General features: G+C 33.9%; 1 protein-coding gene and 1 pseudogene across 1 annotated transcript; both read right to left on the reverse strand.

The window, feature by feature from the left end:
• Positions 1–5,267: 5,267 nt before the first annotated feature.
• LOC114168810 (histone H4) lies at positions 5,268–5,864 on the reverse strand. The gene has a single exon (XM_028053766.2). The coding sequence runs from the start codon at positions 5,765–5,767 to the stop codon at positions 5,456–5,458; it is 312 nt and encodes a 103-aa protein (XP_027909567.1). The 5' UTR covers positions 5,768–5,864; the 3' UTR covers positions 5,268–5,455.
• Positions 5,865–10,320: 4,456 nt separating this feature from the next.
• On the reverse strand, positions 10,321–14,669 carry LOC146881548 (uncharacterized; annotated as a pseudogene).
• Positions 14,670–18,055: the final 3,386 nt, after the last annotated feature.

Raw genomic sequence — 18,055 nt, forward strand, 5'->3', positions numbered from 1 at the left:
TGATATTTTAACTGTCGATCCTTAACACATAGTTCTTGACTTTGACCGGTCCAACTAATTATATTTAACCGATTGAGTCGTTTCTGAATCTTAGTGTATTGTGTGCAAGTCATAACATGATTGGTTGACATAAGCATTTTGGACTATGAAAGTGTATGTAACTATATGATAAACCATTTTCTACTCTAGCTTACCCTTTGCTTGTTTGATTGTTATGCATGAGGTCTTCTCTCTTTGCGATGATCATCAATTTATTTATGTGAGCAGATGCGAAAAATACTCGTGGTTAACAGGGAAATGGTGACTCCACTGCATAGCTTGCCTGGACTGGATTACGTTTAATTGGGCTTTTCTTTAGGATTATGGTCCATGTATTGCCTTGTTTCTGGGCTATATTTTGAATTCATGTTAACCCTTTTCTATACCTTGTTGTTGGCATCATAGTGTGTCCTAGTTCATTTCTGATTTCTTTTGGATAATTGTTGTAAGGAGTGGTTTTATACTCCAAAACCTTGTCTCTTATATTATCTATGTGACATTTCCTTTAATTAGAGTTATTAATTAGATGGGATTTTACAGTACATACACATATAATTTTATTATAATATATAGGGCAAAAAGTTTAACTATTGATTTTGATCGTTCAACCATATTGGTAATATTATTATTATTATTATTATTATTATTATTATTATTATTATTATTATTATTATTATTATTATTATTATTATTATTATTATTATTATTATTATTCATAAGAAGGCATAGTTAATTATTATATACAACATTAACTAATATAGATCATATGTGATTATAAACCATTTATATTATCTACTTACGTCATATCAAACACGAGTTATTACACTTTGTAACGAATTAAAATATACAATACAAATTTCATAGAAGCAAATATTATTATGGTAAGATATATTGTTATTGTAAGAAATATAACGATACATCTTTGTTATGGCAAATATTCTTTTTAGTTTTTTAAGTTGTTTGCATGTGTTTCTTATCCCTTTGCTTGGCAACCCATATTCTTAGTGGAAAAGAACAATTAATTTTATGGTTTCAATTTAGTTTAAATGGACCAGTTCTCCCACTGATTAACTTTTAATGACTGTGGAATGGAGATAAGAATAGCAAGATTCCAAGAACCAAGTCTTAGCTCAAGTCAAAAGAAGGTCGTAAGTGAATTTTGGTACACTATTAAGTAACTTGTTTTTTTTTTTTAAAGCTTTCTTTCATTGATACTTGTATTAATTATTTGCACGTTTGTATTCCTGTTCAACAGAAGCTTGGCACTGAGTTGCCTTTTAACCTTAGCTGAACACCAGACTTAGGCAATGTAGTTAAACTTTCATGTTCTGCAAATGCTGAAGCCATTGGTTCTAGTGGTTGGATTCTTATAATGGTTTGTAGCACTGGTTGCTGAGATCCAACAATTTTCTTACAAGTCTCAATGAGGCACTCTCTGGACTTGGGGCACACTGAGTGTGGAATTATCTTTTACGAAGATTAATTGCATTGTCCATTCCCTATGTTCTTTCTACCTTGATCTTGAATATTATAACTGACGTGTTTTCATTCCACAGGGATCTTTCATCTAATGGTCTTACTGGAAGGATCCCGATGCAACTCTTTTCCGTTCCAATTTTTATGTAAATTTTATCCATAAAGGCAGATATACAAAATTAATAAATAAGAGAAGGATTTAGATTAATAAAAATCAATTAAAGAAGTCCCAAAATCAGTAGTCATCATAAACTTAGGCCCATGAAGTTAGGTCTAGGTAATATAAAAGATATTATTCATGAGGTATAAAATAGATTGTTCATTATTACTTTATTTTATCTCTGTTATCTAAAAATTGATTTGGATGTCGAAGTGACTTTACGGACTTCTTGCAGAGGTTACCTTTCACATATGAAGAGTATACTTCAAAAGCAAATCACAACGAGGAAGAAACGGAAGACTAGCTTACTCATATAATCTTGGAACTCCTTAACTCGGATATATTTTGTATTCTCCTGAATATATATATATATATATATATATATATATATATATATATATATATATATATATATATATATATATTATAACATAATTCTTACAATTAAGTAATAAAAAAATGCGGCAAATAGATCAAACAATAGGTACAAAAATGCAAAACAGAAGTGAACATAACGAAGCACTAGTATTTGAGATAATGATTTCAATCTTTGTACTACTAATGTAGACACAACAAAACATTTAATCTTTCCAAATATTATTTCTAGAAAAAGAATTAAGAAATGATGTTCACCTCACTTCAACCGATTCCAAGTTTCTTTCTATCATTCAAACACCGTTTATGATACTTCAAGTACCTTAGGCTTAATGCAGAGGTCAATGATTGATGTCATTGAAAAGTAGTTTGAAATTTTAATATAAAACCGGATGTATTTGTTTGTACAATTTGTAGAAATAACATCTCAAAAAGATTATTTACATACATAGAATGGCAAAATCACGGCAAATGTTACGACTTTCTTTATCTCATGACAAAGAGAATGATTTATTTTAATATGTATTGTTCATTGTAATTTATTTTCAATATTGTAATGAGCTGTGCTTTAATATCGTTTCAATTAGGCTTAAATATACATTTGGTCCTTATTTTTGTTTATTTTATTCAATTTGATCCCTATTTCCGTTTTATGTTTAATTAGGTCCTCATTTTCGTTAAATTGTGGTCAATTTGGTCCTTTTCACTAACGGTGTTTAAATAATTAACGTTTTTGAACAGTACATGCCACGTGTCAGCTCCTGATTTTTTTTGTTTTTTTTTATTTTTTTTTATTTTTTGTTTAATTTTTTTTAATTTTTTTTAATTTTTTTAAAATTTTTTTAATTTCAAAAAAAGTGTCCACGTGTCAAGTCATAATTGTGCCACGTGTCAATGCTAGTGCCACGTGTCAGTTTCTGGTAGTATTATTCTTTTTGTTCAATTTAGTCTCTATATTAGCTATTTTTGTTCAATTCAGTCCCTATATTCGTTATTTTTGTTCAATTCAATCTCTATATTCGTTATTTTTGTTTAATTTAGTCCCAAATTTTGTGAAAATAGAACCATTTAATTTTTAAAATTGACATTATTATTACTTATTTTTTAAATTTAATTATAAATTATAATATTTAATTATTAATTGAATATAATTCTTAGATTCAATTGTTAAATAGGATATAATTATTTAAATATTATTAAAATATTATTAAAATTTTAAAAATATATATTAACATTTGTAAATTTACATTTAAATTTAAAATATTTAATATTTTTATTGCATTTTAGATATTAAAATCTAAAATATTTTATATGTAAATGTTAATTTTACAAATATTAGTTTATTTTTCTAAAATATTTTTATATATCAATTTTAAAAATATTTTAGAATATAAATATTAGAAAAAAAATAATTATATTTTCATAATATTTTAAATAATTATATTCTATTTAGAAATTAAATATAAGAATTTATTCAATTTATAATTAAATTAATTTTAGAAAAGATATTAATATAATTTGTATAAAAGATATTAAATTCAGTGTCAGACTATATTGAACAAAAATAACGAATATAAGGACTAAATTGAATAAAAATAATGAATATAAGAACTAAATTGAACAAAAAAATTAATACTACTACAAACTGACACGTGACACAATTGTGACTTGACATGTGGATCATTTTTTTGAAATTAAAAAAAAATTAAAAAAAAAAATCAAAAAAATCAGGAGCTGACACATGGCATGTACTGTTCAAAAATGTTAACTATTTAAACACCGTTAGTGAAAAGGACCAAATTGATCACCATTTGACGAAAATGAAGACCTAATTGAACATAAAACGAAAATAGGAACCAAATTGAATAAAATCAACAAAAAATAGGGACCAAATGTATATTTAAGCCTTTCAATTAATTATATATTTTATTTTTCAAAAATTTATATTTTTTAAAAAAAGAATTCTCTTTATATATATATATATATATATATATATATATATATATATATATATATAAAATAAAATTATATTTATTAATTAAAAATAAAGTGAATCTATAATATATTATTATAGATTCACTTTATTTTTATCAATAAAATGAATCTATAATAATATATAAAGGAAATTCTCTTTGTGTATCCACATTTCAAAATATCAATTTTATCCTTTAAATATAATAATTTATTAAATTTTTAAAAATTGATCGTTATTTTTACAAGCTTTTTATAAAATTAGATGTCTCTACTTCTCCTCTTCTTTATGTTTCTGACATATTTCACTTTATTTTTAATAAATATAATTTTAATTTATATATTAACTTAATAACATTACAATATAATATTACACATATTTAAAAATACATACACACAAACATGATAACTCCTGTGTTTACACTAGTATATATAAAAGTTGATAAATAGAGAAAAAGAAAAAAACAAATATAGACAATTTTATAAAATAATTTAATAATTTATAAAAATAATGATCAATTTTCAAAAATTTAATAAATAATTATGTTTTAAAATATAAAATTAATATTTTAAAATATAAACACAAAAAAAATTTCTCTTAAATTATTTATATATATATATATATATATATATATATATATATATATATTATAGATACTAGTTTTAAAAAAAACAAAAAGAAAATCTCTTATGTTTTTCTTCATATCTCATATCTTTACTTTCCAAACAACAAACACAAGTTAGCCAAACCTAAATAGAAGAATAAAAGAATTAAGGGTAAATTTTTTTCAAGTTGTTACATATCTTCCCTCAACGATAAAACCCTTCAAGATACTGAAATTTCTTTCAAAGAAGAACAATCATTCCTAATCACAACTGTCAAGACCTCAATAGTGAAGTTCTTATTCCACTATTTTCATTACAAATTCTTAAACGCAACCATCAAGACCTCAATAGTGAAGGTCTTATTCCACCATTATTATCACAAATTCCTAATCAGAACAACCGGTAACTCTAATTAGTGAAGTTTCTTATTCTACTATTTTGATCAAAAAACAGAACACGCAAACTAAAACCACATTAATCACTTAACATTTTTCTCTGATACAGAATATTGCAACACTATATTCATCATTCTTTATTCAATTTAACCTTTTCAAAATTTTACCTAAATTTTACCAGGTATAAATTTAATACAAATAAAAATACCAAAAACTTTAAAAAAGGAGTGAACCAAGCAAAAGTGTTACTACATTCCAATGTGTTCTGCACCTTACTTTTCATTTCTCAAAAAATCAATTGAAGTTCCAATTTCCTTTTTTCACCCCACAAAGAACCAAACAGTTCTTTGAAAATCACAAGAATTCAAAAGGAACAAGCAACTCTTATCTCACAGGACAATTTCAGAGAAAAGGATTCACCAAAACATTTGGATTAACCTCCAAAACCATAAAGGGTCCTTCCCTGTCTCTTCAGAGCATACACCACATCCATGGCCGTAACTGTCTTCCTTCTAGCATGCTCAGTATAAGTCACTGCATCACGAATCACATTCTCCAAAAATATCTTGAGCACTCCCCTGGTCTCCTCGTATATCAATCCACTAATCCTCTTCACACCACCTCTTCTCGCCAATCGCCGAATTGCAGGTTTCGTTATGCCTTGAATGTTGTCGCGAAGCACTTTCCGGTGCCTCTTCGCACCTCCCTTGCCCAATCCCTTTCCTCCCTTGCCACGACCAGACATTCTCAAATTGGAACTAGAACTAGACTGAAGAGAAAATTTGCAAGAGGATTTGAAAATGTAGGGTTTTGTTTTGCTTTTTTAGATTTGGAATGATTTTCGGAAGAGAGATATACGGGTATTTATTGTAGATGCTTCCAAATTTTGAGTTTCGATCTCCGTCGTTGGAAGGAGAATTGATCGACGGTTCATCTTTGCGATCCGTGGACTGCTAATTGGGCAATTGTTTAACGTTGATAGAAAGTTTCAACGGCCAGATCTTCTATTGTAGTCGTATGTGCAGATTGAGACTTCTTTTACTTTTTCTCCACATTTTAAAACATCCATTTAAATAAATGGAATAGAAAAGAATTGCTTTTAACATTTTTAGGCAATGCAAAAATCATAAAAACAGACCTCACTATAGATTATGGTAAATAATATTTTGATAAGTTTTTGTTCGGTAAACTTTAACAAATAATTATTTTTGATAAAAATAAATTCAAATTTTTACTTTTGTAACTTCTATAAAAAAAATTAAAAATTACTATTTAATAATTTTGTCAATTTTGTCAACAAATTTTTTTTCAAAAAATTATAAGAAATTCGTAAAATTAATAGGAAATTTAAAAAAAATGTAAAAATCTATTGAAAATATATTTGTTATTTCTCAATTAATAAATAAATTCTATTAATATTTATAGATGTCGCAACCTAAATCGTGACTAGAGGTAAACTAAAAAGAAATGGTTTAGAAAGAAAGATTTAGAGTCGTCACCGTAGTTTATTCCGAAAAACTATGAAAAAAAAAACATAGTCTTTAAAAGTCAGATTTTAAGTTCGGGAGTCAATTACGTGTAGGAAAGGTATTAGCGCCCTATATCGTCGTTCATATGTGGTATCTTAAATTAAATTTGCAAAAACATGTGTTTATTTTAACATATTTATTTTTTTCCCAAAATAAGAAATTAGTGCCCAAAAATGTTTTTTTAGTAAGATTAACATTGGTCCTACATATTCTCAATCAAAATGATAAATTAGGGTTACATAGTTATTTGTTAAAAAGGCTTGACTTTGTCAATTTTTTAAAGTTGCCTTTTACATGTTTACATTTTTTTAAGATTAGCGTCATGCGACGTATGCGGCCGAGTAGACACCAGAAGCCTTTTTACATTTAATATTTTGAAATTGAGTGTCATGTGACGCGAGTGGTCAAGTAGACACAAAAAGAAAATAAAAGAACATTGTTTTTAATGTTATATGTTTAAAATAAGTGTCATGCAACGCGAGCGATAGGGATGACAACAAGGTGGGGCGATGATGGGTTTTGTTATCCCATACTTATCCCTAGAGAAAAAAATTTATCCCCATCCTCATACCCAAACTGTAAGGCCCTCTTAATTCAGCCACAATATTTAAGGGCTGCCCCAAATCAGTTGAGCCTAGGGGCTGGCCCATAGGGTGCCCCCAAAGCCCCCTAAACCAGTTAACACTCTCATTTTCTCCACTTTTCAGAAAAACTTTCTCCTTCCTCTCTTAGAACAGCAACGTTTCTCTGCTAGGGTTTGGTCCCAAACTTGGTTAAGTTAGCTCAGTCACGTTTTCTTGCTCCATATAAGTATTCTCCAGCTCATACTTCCCCTCTCTAGTCATATGTTCGTACTTCTAGTTAGGGTTTCGTAGTAAGCTCGTTCTAAGATTTGTTCTGCTTATTTTTCCACCTCATTTATCTATTCTTAGAGCTGTTGTGCTCCATTGTTTGGGTGTCGCACTACCAGAAAAACGTTAATTACCGACAGTCAGAAACCGTCGGTAATAGCCATAATTCGTCGGTAATGATGTTTTACCAACAGACTTTCGACGGCAAAATATCCGTCGGTAAACTATTCGTCGGTAATCAGTTACCGACAGAAATATCCGTCGTCCTTTCGGCCGGTTATTATCAACGGATAAGGCTGTCGGTAATTATCGACGGACCTATCCGTCGGTAAATCCATTCGTGGCATCCATGTCTTTATCGACGGATACATCCGTCGGTAACTACCGAGGGAGTCATCCGTTGGTAATTACTGACGGATTTATCCGTCGGTAAAGACATGGACTCCACGAATGGATTTACCGACAGATGGGTCCGTCGATAATCCGTCAGTAAGATCAAAAATTTGGTCTGGGTTGATTTGTTTTTTAGACATTCCACAATACCTGCATATAGAAAATTGCAATACAGACAAATTTAGCAGTCCAACTTTCCAGCATTCCACTATATCAAATATTGTATCATTATCAAACTCCATGACAATATATATCAAATGACACACTAAATTGTTCATAAAACGGAGAAAATAATATGTATCACAGGAAAGTTTGTCAAATATTACATAAGCACGACCAATACCAAGAAGGACTAATAGTACATAAGTTTATTAAGTAAATTTTGAACAAAGTTTTTCTTCAGAACATGAAAAGCTAATAATCTTCATAATCAGGAGAAGATTCTTCATTTAGGTTATGATCCTCTTCATTATTTTGTTGTTGAGAATGGGGTGGAGGAATTTCAAAGTTTGGTTGAGTAGGGTTTGGCTGTTATGGCTGTGGCTGTGGCTGCTGAAGACGAGCCTAAGCATCAGGAGGGAGATATTGCAGGACTAGTGACTGAAAGGATCGAAACTCAGACCTCAATTGCTCATTTTCCTCTAGGCTGCGTGAAAGTTGCTGCCTAATATTAGTGAGGTCCTTAGTATTAGAAGAGGAAAAAGCTGGTACTTGGTTCAAGCTTTCATTTGGACCTGTATATTTTGAAACAAGTTGACCAGCCCCATAAAGTCTTCCTTTCTTTTTCCCTCCTACTATCTCAATCCAACACATAGTCCTGATATTCTCGTCCTGTGTAGGATCAACAGAGGACTGCTCTTGTGTTCCATCAGCACATGAGGAAACCTCAGATCTAACTTGAGAAAGCCTAGTTTGAAATTCTTCCTGTAAGTAAACAATGAACAATTACACAACTGTAGTGGGATACATTTAAGAGTAAATAATATTGAACAGTAAAAGAGACTTACATTTGTCTTCCTAGACCTCTCATCCACATACTCGCTAGTACCCTTCCGGATATGTGTCTGCTGAAAGACTTCATCAAGAAACACATGGCGTCCCAACTCACGTGCCTGCAACAAAATGTTATAGAGTTAGATTTGATTTGATTTCAAACTTTAAAAATGTAGTTCAAATGTGACAAATACAAACAGTTTATGTATTTACCATACGAAGGGCATGCTCGTAAATGGTAATGGATCCACCTGTGTGTAGGGTCCCACCTATTTTAGAAGCCCTATTCTTTTTTGTTGTAATACATTTGCTCCAATAACTTGGAGAATTCCAATGTTCTAACATCCTTGTCCACACATCATTAGGAATCCATTATGGCCTTTCTCTAGCCATTCTAGCATATCTAAATAGCTCAGATAGACGATGGGAAGCTCTGCTGTTGAAATTTCTCTTAATGGCAATTTCATGCTCTGGTGCCCACTAAACTCTCCTCTATAACACAATTTAAACATATAAAACATTATAAGTATATTAAACATGGAATAATAGTTAACAACTTAATTTACCTATATAATAAGTTAAAACATGTTACCTTGAAACGTTGCCAGAAAATTTCCTTATCTTTTTCAGGTATTGATCCCCATGATGGCCAAGGATTAAGAAATTGTTGCTTGATTATCTTTATGATAGCCTGTGAAGCAACTCTAGATGGAACAAACCTACAATTCATGGAAAATTGTCAAAAAATGAAAGAATTACATAATATAAACAATGAGAATAATTGAATTTAAATATTACCCTCGATCGACAGGTTCAATCATCGGGCGGTCCTGTAGAGGAGGGTCAGGTTCTGCATCTAAATCAGCATCAACCATAGGCTGTGGGACAACTATATCACCTATAACTAGGGATGGTGCAGACTGCTGACCAACGGCAGAAGATGGGCCACCAATGGAGGCTGGGGATGGTACAGTATGAGGTGATGGGGATGCTCCAATGTCTATAGAAGGGGTATGTAACCCAGTGTGTGGAGCTGAGGAAGATGAGGATGGTATATGGGAGGGTGGTACAGAAAGGGGGCCTGGGAGCAACAACAGGGGTATGCAACCCTGTGGGTGGAGGTTGAGAAGAGGAGGACGACATATGAATTGCCGGGATAGATGTTGGGTTATGTAACCCTGTGGATGAAGGTGGGGAAGATAAAGATGGCATATGTAAGCCCAGGGTAGGGGTGATGGGTCTGACTGAAATCCGAAGCACATAATTATTACGTCTCTTTCTTGTTTTTGCAATACCTTTCCCCTTGTCAACTGGGGGTGGTCGAGGTGGATCGCCCGATGACATGGTGTATGGCGTATAGGATCTAAGTGTCAAACAAATTAAGATGGTGTATAATAAAAAACAGATATACCAACTTAATAACTATTCATTAGACATATTACACAACTTGAAATACAACAACAAAAAGTTCTAATGAAATGAAAAAAAACAAACATATTAAAAAGTTAAGTACTAAAACAAAAAAGACAAAGTTAGTCATTATCATCACTTTCACCCTCGTCGTCGTCCTCCTCTTCCTCCACTTCTTCTTCTTCAGTTTCATCTTCTTCTTCATCTAGATCTTCCTCATCCTTCTCCTCTTCTTCTTCTTCTTCTTCTTCTTCTTCCTCCTTTTGCTGTTCAAACTCTTCATCATGACCTTCTATATGATGAAATCTCGATACACGTTCTACTTCAATTACTTCATTCACATGGGACATTTCATCAACTTGGTAAGGGACATCGTCTTCCACCTCATTTGATTCAATGCGACCTCTCGGCTTTGTTTTAATTGCAACACACCAACCACGGTTGTCTTTTCGAGATGGTGGATATTGTACATAATATACTTGTCTAACATTGTATGCTAAAATAAATGGATCAAATGGTTGGTACCTTGAAGTTATGTGAATGTCCACAATGTTATATTTAGGATCCACTCTTGTACCTTTTCTTGAGGGATCAAACCATTCACACAAAAAAAAGTACAACTTTCTTCGGTTTATTAGAAGTATTGTACTCTAGTTCATATATTCTATGAATGATCCCATAAAAATCATCTTCACCTCCTTCGGTAAGGCCCTTCACATGAACACCACTATTTATAGTCTTTTTCCCTTTGCTCCATGCGTTAGTATGGAACTTGTACCCATTCACGAAGTACGTGTGCCATTCTTTGACACATTTCATTGGCCAATTTGACAAATCCCTTAGGTCTTGGTTTCTAACACTTAATGGCTCGTTATAAACCTACAAGTATAGAAAGATAGAAATAAAATTATGATACATTAAAATCCATTTGTTGCATAATTAATGGTACAATACATACTTGATATTGGAACCATTCAAGAAACTTAGAATGAATACGAGCAGAAGCACTGCTCTTAGGTATTTGCAAGCCCGTAAGGAATGAGCTGGTGAAAATAGATTGCAATGGTAAATTAATTATAGACTTACATATAATTGACCACAAATTTGTTGACAAAGGAGGATATAACTTGTTCCTGCAGAGAACAAATAAGATGAGTTAGGCACAAGTGTCACCTTACCATGTAGTCCGCTATCTCTTCAGTTGGTCTCTCCCCGGTTGATACATGTCAGCTTGAACCCAGGAGGGGTTACTTGCAGAAGAGTCTCCGAAGCTCAAGTAAGTCAAAGCTCTCAGAGAGTCAAATCAGTGATTAATGAATGCGTCCCTTTAATTCGTGGGGTCCATGCGTATTTATAGAGTATTAATGATGTTCGTTTACCTAATGGGATGGGCCTTGGTTTGGGCCCTAGTCTGGGTTATGAGTGGGCCTAGGCCTAAACCTAGGCCCATCAAGGTCTATCGAACGCGGGGACCTCCATCTTACTAAGTCTTCGAGGGCGGTCTGATCCGTTTATTTCTTGGCTTATCAAATGTCGTCCTTGGCCGTGTACTATCTGTGTTGGCCATTTTGTTGTTATTTTAACCTTTGTTCATTTAAATTCGAGACCATGGCGGCCCAGGTCGTGTACTTGGGTTGTCTCTGGCATGTTCGTGAGGTTTATCATTTATATGGTTAAGTCGACCAGGTCCGGTATGAGTTAGATTTACTCGGCCTAGGCTGAATATTTGGCTGCCTTGATGTATTTCTTATTTAATTGATTGAGTTCGGTTAGGTGTGGTACATAACTTACTCAAGATATGGTTTGAATTAAGTGCAATTGATTAACACATGAACATGAGCAGATTTGAACTCGACATCAATTAGCCAATTAATCGATTCTCTCCCTGCATGTCGACCTTGTTGCTGAAAAACAGACAACGTTGACACATCTCTTTGACATTCAACTTCATTCCTCCAATTGCGTGGTGACAACATGAAGTTGTTGAAGTAATGAGAACAAAAGTATGTTGTCTCACGGTGTAAATAAGATGCACAAATAGAACCTTTAACTCTTGCTTTATTTTTTATTGATCGTTTTGAATCACCCATGAATCTATACAAATAAAAAAATACATCATGATGAAAAAAATTGGTGACAAAATTAATTATAAATATGAATAGGGAGGTCCTTTCGTACCTTTCAAAAGGATACATCCATCTGTATTGCACTGGTCCACCCAACAATGCTTCATGGGGGAGATGAATAGGGAGATGTTCCATGGAATCAAATAATCCAGGAGGGAATATTCTCTCTAATTTGTAGAGAATAATTGGAATATTTTCCTCCATTCTTCTTAGGAATTCCTCTTTTAATGTTGCAGAGCACAAATCTTTGAAAAAGTGGCTAATTTCAGTAAGAGGATTTAAAACATGAATGGGCAAAGCACTAAATGCAATAGGAAGTAATGACTCCATAAATACATGGCAATCATGACTTTTCATTCCATGGATTCTTCCCTTTTCAACATCAGCACATCTAGCCAAGTTGGAACTATAACCATCCGGCCTCTTAAGTTCCTTTATCCACCGACAAACTGATTTAGCTTCATTTGGAGTTAAAGTGTAATTCGCTTTAGGCTTTAATATTTTCCCATTATCTTGAACCTTCAACTCCAAGTCTTTTCGCTTGCAATACAATCCTAAATCCCTTCTTGCTTTCTCATTGTCTTTTGTCTTTCCCGTCACATTCATAACAATATTGAATATGTTCTCAAAGAAATTTTTTTCTATGTGCATTACATCAAGATTATGTCTTAACAAATTATCTTTCCAATATGGAAGATCCCAAAAAATGCTTCTTTTTGTCCAATTATGCCACTCTCCATATCCATCTATCCATGTTACACCGTTTTCAGTGACTTTTGGAAAATGTTTCACTCTTCTCCAAACTTGTAATGGTGAGGTGGCCCATTTGTTTCAACTTGCCCTTTTCGAAAGGCTTTAATATTTCTCCTAAAGGGATGGTCATTAGGTAAGAACCTACGATGTGAGTCAAACCAACAACTTTTGCGACCATAATTTAATGTGAATGACTTATTGTGCTCCATGCAATGCGGACAAGCCAATCTACCATGTGTGCCCCAACCAGATAATATCTCATAAGCAGGGAAGTCATTAATAGTCCACATCAAACATGACCTCATCATAAAATTTTGATTCCTTGAAACATCATAGGTCAAGATACCAACCCACAACTTCTTCAAATCATCAATTAAAGGCTCCAAGTAAACATCAATAGAGGCCTTTGGATTGGATGGCCCTGGTATAAGACAACTCAAAAACATATAAGGCTTTAACATGCACATTTCAGGAGGAAGATTGTATGGAGTAACAATCACGGGCCAACAAGAATATGGTGAAGATGAAGCCTGAATGTAAGGGTTAAATCCATCTGAACATAGACCTAGTCGCACATTGCGCGGATCAGACGCAAAGGTAGGATGTTTACGATCAAAGTGCTTCCAGGCTTCACCATCAGATGGGTGACGTAGCATTCCTTGACTTTGGTTATCATGATGCCAAGTCATATGTGGCGTGGTTTGCATAGAAGAAAACATTCTTTGTAATCTTGGGATTATAGGCAACTAGAACATTGACTTAACTACAATTGGTTTTTTACGCCTTGATCCCTGGTGAAGTGGGTGATATCTTGGTTTGTGGCAAAATTTACATTCAAGCAATGCTGCATCTTTTTTTCCACTATCATTGTCATAAAAGAGCATACAACCACTCACACAACAATCAATCTTCTTAGCCTCCAATCCCAACTTTGATACTAACCTCTTAGCATCATAATAACTCTTCAGCAAGCTCATATTTGGTGGTGTGAGATCTAACAAAAGTTTGGTGAAAGCCTCTAAGCATTGGTTGGGAATATTCCAATTAGACTTATAAGATAGAAGTTTAACACATACTGACAATTTAGAGTTTCTAGCCCCTTCAAATAAAGGTTGATTTGCCTCCGCCAACAAATTATAAAACCTTTGTGTGGATTCATTAGGACACTCTTCTAAGTTAGTGTCGTTGGGTTGTTGGGTTGATTGAAATTGACACAAAGCGTTATTGACCATCTCTTCCATGTCACACAATTGCTCCATTTTTACAATATGTACACCATTTCTAAGTACATAATTATCACCTTCATGTAAATCAATAGCTGGCATATCTTCATCGTGTAATGTCCAAATCCAATAATTTGGTATGAACCCTTTTTTATAAAGGTGAACTTTGACAACCTCATATGTCAAAATCCTTATACAGTCACACTTAATGCAAAGGTATCTAATCCCACCTTCAAGTTCAAAATATCTAGATTGTCTTGCTACTCGGACAAACTCTTCAACGCCTAAGACAAAAGACTCCTTCAACCCCCTTCTACCACTATAACAACGATCATACATCCAAGCACGATTGAAAGGAGGTTCGCCCATGTTCTATAAAACAATAAAGGTCTTAAATTAGATTGTTAAAGGGAGAATTTGAATTAAGTGGAGCAATGTGGGGATATATCCCATTTATTGTGTAAGATATCCAAATAGAAACCAAACATCACTATTCTAATATGAATGCAAGTCCCATGACTATGCAGACTAAAAGTAGTAATTGGAATTACCTAGTTATAGGAATCCCAATAATAATTACCTAATGATAGAAAAATGGATCCTAGATGGATCCAATATCATATTCAAAGCATAAACATAGGGAACTAACACACAAACTTGTATTGTGTGACTTTAGTGCACCTTAGCAACCCAAATTCAACAAATTAAAAGTGATTAGAGGTTACTGAACTTAAAAATTCAGCATGGGTTCAGATTTCCACCTCTACAAGTCACTTTTGATGGAGAGTTGACCCAAAGGTTGACTTTTCAAATCAAAGTTTTAACTCAAGGTTTAAGCATCCTAGCATCTTGGTTTAGTGATTTGTAACATGTTTGAGCCATCAATTATCTCATTCTAAGCATTTTACAAGTTTTGAGTGTGATATGCTCATTTTAGGTTTTCTAGACTACCTAGAATTGGGATTTTTATTCTCCACTAGTTCTTTAGGAAAATTCACTGTTTTAGTAACTCATTAGCATCATATTAACCATGTCTAGATGGTAGAATTATGCATTTGCACACTGCTACATGTTTTGACCCTTGATCACACAAGCATGTGCATGATTGACTTACTTTTCTTACTTGAAAGTGGGGTTTGGATAGTGATTTCGTGAACCTATCATTGTTGGAGGGTCCTCACTATTTATTCTACACATTTCAACATATTGAAACGTGTTCAAGGTATCTAAAGCACTTGAAACTCATTTTTTGTGTTCATATGCATTTTAGGCACTCTTTGTTAGCCATTTTACACTTGAACTAGTCATTTTGTAATTCTCTTTATATTTTGTTCATTTGTTTGTTTCTAAAGTTCACTTGCTTCATATTATGCATGGCCAAAGGATAAAAAAACCATTTTCATACCCAATTTGAAACCCCACACACTCAATTTGAAGAAAAATCCTCATTTTAAGCCTTTAAAAGTTGAGATGAGAGTGTGATATGTGTTTGCTGTTTTCTAATATTTCATTACTGTTATTGACTCATTTTAGATTACATTTTGCTTTCCATTTACTAAAAACTAACCCTTAATATGATCTTTATTAGTTTGGGACTAACTAGTTAGCCTAGTTTAGCCTATTTTTCTTGTACATAGGCTGCACCAAACCTTATCTCTCTTAGTATATTGAAAAGCCAAAATGCCTTTGTCATGACAGTAAAATAGAAACGCTTTCAAAACACATTCAATTCAAGCAAATCTCCAAATTACCAATCAATACAGTTTGAAAAACATAAAGCATAACAAGTAAATCATTAAATTTGAAGCTTTAAAATGGGTAGTAATTATAATAATGTATAGAAAGGAAAAGAACAAGTCAAATGGCAATAATAGAAGTTACAGAGAAGTAAACAGATTGGTATTAGTTACTTCACTAACACCCCCAAGAAACCAGTTCCATGCTAGAACACATTATCATTGTTGCCACAAAGATGAAACTAAGAAATGGCTAACAATTTGAGATAAAAATCTTGAAACAAAGGTCTTACATTGCAGAACCATACTGTTTTGTTAAGATATTAATGACCCTTGATCCATTGAGCAATCAAACAAATAACACAACCAGTCCAAATGCATATATCAACAATCAACATTCAAACAAATTCAATTTGGACTAAGCATCAATCAATAATCAGCAATCAAAGCAATAAAGTAAACTCACCAAAACGACGGTGAGCGTCGAACAACGTGGTAGCCGCGGTAGCCAATGAGAATACAGATGTGATGGCGGTAGCGGCAATCCCTTACAAATCAAAGAAGCTATGAGAAAGAGAATAGCAGGGATCAGCATTGCAAAAACTAGAATGAATTAAACTCACCAAGAACACGATGGCCGACAAATGCAGAGACGTTGTTTTTCCTCCACCGACGACGAAGTTGTGTCGTGGAACCCAGACCCACGGTGGGAGCGATGAGGTGACGGTAGCGGAGAGCTAACGGCAGCAGCGTAGTGACGGCAGCGGCGCAGTGATGCCAGCGGCACAATGACGACAACGGCGAGGTGATCAGCAGCAGTAGGGTTTTTGATCGGTGTTTTGGGGGAAGAAACTAAATTTGGGGGAATGGCAGCGGCGGACGGCACGATCGATGGCTATGGCAGCGTCAATGCACCGACAAGGTGAAATGCGGCTGGTGGCCGACGAGGTTGGATGGAGTCAGTGTGCAAGGTGAAATGCGGCAGCTTCGTTCGCGTTTCAGGGTAAAATGAAATTGGGGGAAGAAGAAAGTGAAATTGGATTCTGATATTGGGTTTTTATTTACTGAAGGATTCAATCCGTCGACAATCCGTCGATAAATGACAGACTAATTTAATCTGGATATTACCGACGGATTATGTCGTCGGTCCGTTCCTGTCCATTCCTTTGTTGACATTACCGACGGATGTATCCGTCGATCTGTGCTAGTCAATTCTTTCCTTAACATTACCGACGGATATATCCGTCGGTAGTGTTATCAAGTCATTATCCGTCGGTAAATCCGTCAGTATGCAGAGTTTACCGACGGATCAGGATCCGTCGATAATTTGTATTTTTCTTGTAGTGTCGGGATATTCTGCTAGCTTTTTCCAGGTAAGGGAAGTTAGGGTTTCACGTTTTAAGTCATATTTGCTTGTTCTTGTTGCTTTTCGTTATTTTGTATGCTTGGGTGAAGTTTCTGATGGTATGAAGATGAACTGTATGTTGGTATGGTTGAATGACTGAACTAAGCACGCATGAACAGTGGAGGGTTCTGGTTTTCTCGCCCAAGCGACCACATCTCGCCTAGGCGAGATTAGTAGCAACTCGACCTAGTTGTCTACACGAGTTGTCGCTCAGGCGACGAGCTCCTGTTTTGAGCGAGAGTCCATCTCACTCAGGCGAGGAGGACTCACCTAAGCGAGAGAACGTGAAAGCCACTGTTCCCACTTTTCGAGCCCTCGCCTAGGCGATAGGAGCTCGCATGAGCGAGAGAAGCCTCTCGCTTGAGCAAGGCCTTTCGGCCTGAGTGAGAGCTATGCGGGAAAGTGTTTGGAACCTGTTTTATTCTCTGTTCTTGGGTGTTTGCTACTTCTTTTGATTATATCACTATGTTAAAACATGTATTGGGTGGATATGCACGAGTGAAATGGTTTATGGGTTATAATTGATAAGTTTGACATGATTTTGGCATGTGACATGTATGGGATAGTTGGTTATAAAAGTGACATGGAATTGGTATGAGCAATAATGTTATATG

This window comes from Vigna unguiculata, chromosome 11 (assembly GCF_037176805.1).
Source record: "Vigna unguiculata cultivar grain cowpea cultivar isolate G323 ecotype 2 chromosome 11, ASM3717680v1, whole genome shotgun sequence".
NCBI lineage: Eukaryota > Viridiplantae > Streptophyta > Magnoliopsida > Fabales > Fabaceae > Vigna > Vigna unguiculata.